This window comes from Gossypium hirsutum, chromosome D02 (genome assembly GCF_007990345.1).
Source record: "Gossypium hirsutum isolate 1008001.06 chromosome D02, Gossypium_hirsutum_v2.1, whole genome shotgun sequence".
NCBI lineage: Eukaryota > Viridiplantae > Streptophyta > Magnoliopsida > Malvales > Malvaceae > Gossypium > Gossypium hirsutum.
In genome coordinates, this window is record NC_053438.1 from 70,025,703 (window position 1) to 70,030,391 (window position 4,689).

At 32.6% G+C, this 4,689-nt stretch overlaps 1 protein-coding gene across 1 annotated transcript; it reads right to left on the bottom strand.

Annotated features, from left to right (window-relative positions):
* Window positions 1-2,955: 2,955 nt before the first annotated feature.
* Window positions 2,956-4,086, bottom strand: LOC107927987 (probable carboxylesterase 12). Its single transcript, XM_016859131.2, has one exon. The coding sequence runs from the start codon at window positions 3,974-3,976 to the stop codon at window positions 3,056-3,058; it is 921 nt and encodes a 306-aa protein (XP_016714620.2). The 5' UTR covers window positions 3,977-4,086; the 3' UTR covers window positions 2,956-3,055.
* Window positions 4,087-4,689: the final 603 nt, after the last annotated feature.

Sequence of the window (4,689 nt, forward strand, 5' to 3'; positions counted from 1 at the left end):
TAAAGTTATTTCGTAAAAGAAAATGAACTATAGAGGAGAATAAGAATGGAAGCTTTCGATTGATGCAGGTGATGCAAATAACAATGGACATATAACAACAATTTTAGCAGACCAGTGGCTTAAATGAAATCTTTTGAATAGTTCAAAAATCGTTTTATAACTTTTTGAAGTTAAGTGATCAAAATGTATATTTATTAATAACTTAGTGAACTTGGGTGTAATTTGTCACAATTGCTGTTGACTTGTTAGTGAAAAAAACGCAAATATAAAATGTTTTTTTCAAATATATCACGTTATTTATATTTAGGTCTATTTATGATTTTAGTCCCTCTATTAAAATTTAAGATTTAATCCCTCCACTTAATTTGATCATTTACTTTCATAGTACAAATACCAAAATTGAAATTTGACCATTATTATACAATATGAAAAAAAGCAAAGAATTTTGACATATTGCTGGCATCTACCCCTTAATTTCATTGAAGTCACTGGGATATTAAAATCATTGTTGTCACTGCCTGCATCAATCAAAAGCTTTCATTCCCATTCTCTTCTACAGTTCGGTTTTATTTTCATGAAACAACTTTAAACCTCACGAATCTACAAACAAAATCTAAACAGCTTTCTTCTCTAATCTCCGATACTGACTATTAGATTGACTTGGATCAAAGGTATGTTTTTTCTACTCGTCAATGTGTGCTAATTAGACCTGATCATAGGTCGGGTCAATGCAAAATTTTAGGCCCATTTTCTAGGCCCGGGCCCAACCAAAAAAATGTGCCTAAAATTTGCCCAAGTCTGACCCAGATAAAAATGCAACTCGAGCCTAGATTGACCCGAACCGCCCGTATTAAATTTTTATATTTTTTATATAAAAACAATTTTAAAAAATATAATACATCAAATACACTAAAAATATTAAAATAAATATTTCTCAATAATTGAAAATACATTAAAAATTATACTTAAATAACACTAAGATAATTGTTACTTAGCAAGCAAATACCTTCAAAATAGTAGCAAAATTAATAATAAAACAAGAGTTATGCAATACCTAAACAGTAACAACAAAATAGTAACAATGTAATAGTAAAATGGCAGCCAAGATAGCAACAAAACAGTAGCAAATAGCAACAAAAAAAAATTAGGCAGATTCGAGCCGGCCTCGAGCCAAAAAATTCTTACCTGATGTCCGATCTGTTTAGAAAATGGGCCTTATTTTTTTTATCCAAGCCCATTTTCCCCCTACATTTTTGCCTAAGCACTCCCACTTTAATACTTGGCCGAGTGGCCTCACCTATGATCAGGTTTAATACTAATCCACCATAACGATCATTAAATCGTCACTTGGAGTTCGCTAGCTTAAATTAAAAAGAACTTAATAGCCCATTGAACTAAATAAAAAACTTTCGAATAGTTTAATGGATTAAATAAAAGCTTTCGAATTTTATAATAATCATTTTATAACTTTTTAAAATTAATTGACCAAAAATAAATTTATTAATAGTTTATTAATTTTGGGCGTGATTTACCTTTTTAAAATTGGAGAAGAAAACCGTCACATAAGATGACGGATTGTTCACGTGATTCATACCATGCTTGACACGTGGTTGGAGAGCTCTTTACTTTGATTGAAATGTACTATAGGTTCCTATACTCTTCACAAATTTAAAATTTAGATCTAATTATTAAGCAGTTAATTTTTTATTAAATTTATTGATTTAACATTTTAAAATAAATAAAATACTCACTTAGTAGCAATGTACCTAAAAAAATGACGTTGTAATGAACCTAAATTTAACAAATAATATTAATAATGTTAACAATTGAATCTAAAATTTAAAATCTGAAAAGTAAAAATACTAATTTTTTTTAAAAAAAAATATAAGAACTAAATTATAAATTTACGAAAAATATATAGACTATATAGACTTAGCACATTTTCCTTTTTTTTTTTAGTAATTGGGAGGACCACATGTGGCAGTGACAGCAAAGAAAAGTTGAAATTATGCTTATGTATGCCTATGGCTAGAGAGGGCTCTTTTTCTTTTGGCGATGTATATGAATTTCGTAATTTTTTCAATTTCATCCTTTAAATTTTCGTTTCATTTTGTTAAACTAAACATACCATTAAATTCAAAAAATTTAGGCAAAATGAGGCCAAACTAGAGGTACTAAAGGTATTCCCCATTGACCCCTCCAGTTTGATTAATTAGGCCAGCTTTAGGCAGGTTTGAATCATTTGAACTCATCGGATCAAGCTCGGGTCTAATTTTTTTTAAGAAATCGAGTCTTGACTCGTCTCATCAGCACTTCTAAAACAAATTAAATATTTTAACATTTGGGTTAATGCATTGTTTTGGATTTGAACTTGGTAACTATTCTCACATCAGACTTAAACTTTATTTTTTTTGTCTAAGTTAATGCCTCACCACATTGGGACCTCAACTTTTTTTTTGTTCAAATTAGCCCCTAATATTGTGATATATCCTTAAAAAGAGTCGGGGAACAAAAGTCAAGTCACAATGCGAGAATAATTACTTAATTCAAATCTCAATGTCGAAACAATTGCAAAGTTCAAAGATTAAATTGGACAAAAAAAATTCAAATCTCTCTATAGAAAAAAAATTTCAGGTTCAATTTCTAAAAAGTGCATTACCCCTTAAACATGTTGCTCTAAAATAGACAAAACTCGAAAAACCTATCTATTCCATATAATATCTAATTAGAAAATATGGACTAAATCTATATTTATATGCATGGTACAATACTGGTAATTGAATTTAATCAAATGGGTTTAATTGCTACTATTTGGTTAGGACTAAAATTTTAAAATTTGAAAAGTAGAAGGACTAAAATTGATCAAATTAAAGTAATGGACCAAATCCACAACTTTCACAAGTATAAAGACTAATAGCAGGATTTAGCCAATAATTAAAACACACAAAAAAGAAATCCTGCTAATGGCGCTTTTATTTCAACAATGCAGGCTCTAAAAGTTGGCCATTTTACAATTTGATCCTTGGGGAATTTCAAGTTTCAAAGCTTCAAAGCTTCAAAGATTCAGAAATGAAGAAACTCGATCCATCAACTCAGCAGCTTTCTCACAATCTGGTTTAAACAAATAAAAAACATGCACTTCCCCTTCAATCTCCACCATTTCTATAGCCCCATTCCACCCACTTTTCTTCACCGTTTCATAGTAACTCACACCCCTTTCTCTCAGAAAATCCTTCTCTGCAACACAGATCAGTATCCTTTTGCAGACCAGACCAGCAGCCAGCTCTTTACTGGCGATACAAGCCGGGTTCAACCTCGGGTCATTGGGACCTTTGCTTGACGGGAAAATGAACGATATAAGTTCATCAGGCTCGTCGTTCATGAAAAATGGGTTCATCAAAAGCAACCCGGAGAATTTGAGTCGGATTTGGTCGTCTCCGGCGGATTTCATTATCATGTTGTGAGCGATGTTGGCTCCGGCGCTGTCGCCCGCTAAGAACACTTTATCGAAGTCGGCGTTTTCGTTGAGCCATGGCTCGGGACCGTTCCTTTCAATGTGGGAAGCGATCCAGTTGATTGCATCCCAAGCGTCGTCGTACGCGGCGGGGAGGTTGTGCTCCGGAGCTTTCCTGTACTGTACGGAAACGGCTATTACGTTGGCTTTGGCGACGAGGGAAGTGAGGTAGTTGTGGTAAGTGGGGGAGAAAGGGGACTCGATGCAAAACGCGCCGCCGTGGATGTAGATGAGGAGCGGGAGTTTGGCGGTGGGGTCTGAGGTTTTGGGGAGGAAAATACGAGCTGACGACAGGGGAGGCACCGGTGCGTCTTTAGACCGAACGCCGGTTTTGGGATCGTCGGACGGTGGGACCGTTACAATTTGCCGGAGTCTCTCGGCGCGTCCGTCTTTGTAAAGTTGGAACATGGGATATGAAGGGAAGAATACACGGGCAATTTCTGGGTTACTGCTTGAAGCCATTTTAGAAGAAGATACTAAATTAACGTCTCAAAATTAAAGAAAAAGACTCGTATAGATATATATATAGATATGCATACACATACTCTCTCTTTTTTTCATTTATTTCTATTTACCTAACAAAAAAACCTATCCCACCAAACATCTTTAAAACTATTATTCGATTTATGGATTAACTCTTAATTCGATTAGTATCGAAATTGACGTCAACTTAAAAAAATATAAATTCAAGTACATTAAAATATATTACCCTCCGATTTATAAACTGAAAAGTAATTATGATTATTCTAAGCATTAATTTATCGGTCCAATCAGAATTTTTAATATGTCGTATGTTTTAGGTAAATCCTTAATGCCATAGTTATTGGCTCAACTAACAATATTAATATGACAATGATGTCATTGCAGGGAAGGGATTATCTGGGTTTGGACTAGAAATTTGGTGTCAATAAAGAGATAAGCAATGTAAGTCATTTACCACTATAACAATGATTAGTGTTTTAATAATTAGATTAATAATTAAATTGATTAAACCACCAACTTTCAATTCGACGGTCAATTCAATAATAATTAAATATATAATTTTCAATTTTTTTATTTATTCTGAACTATTCACTGAAAGATTAATTTAAATTTTTTTATTTAAATTAATATATCAATTAATTTTTAATCTAATCGATCAGTCCAATTCAATTTACATAATAAAATAATATCAA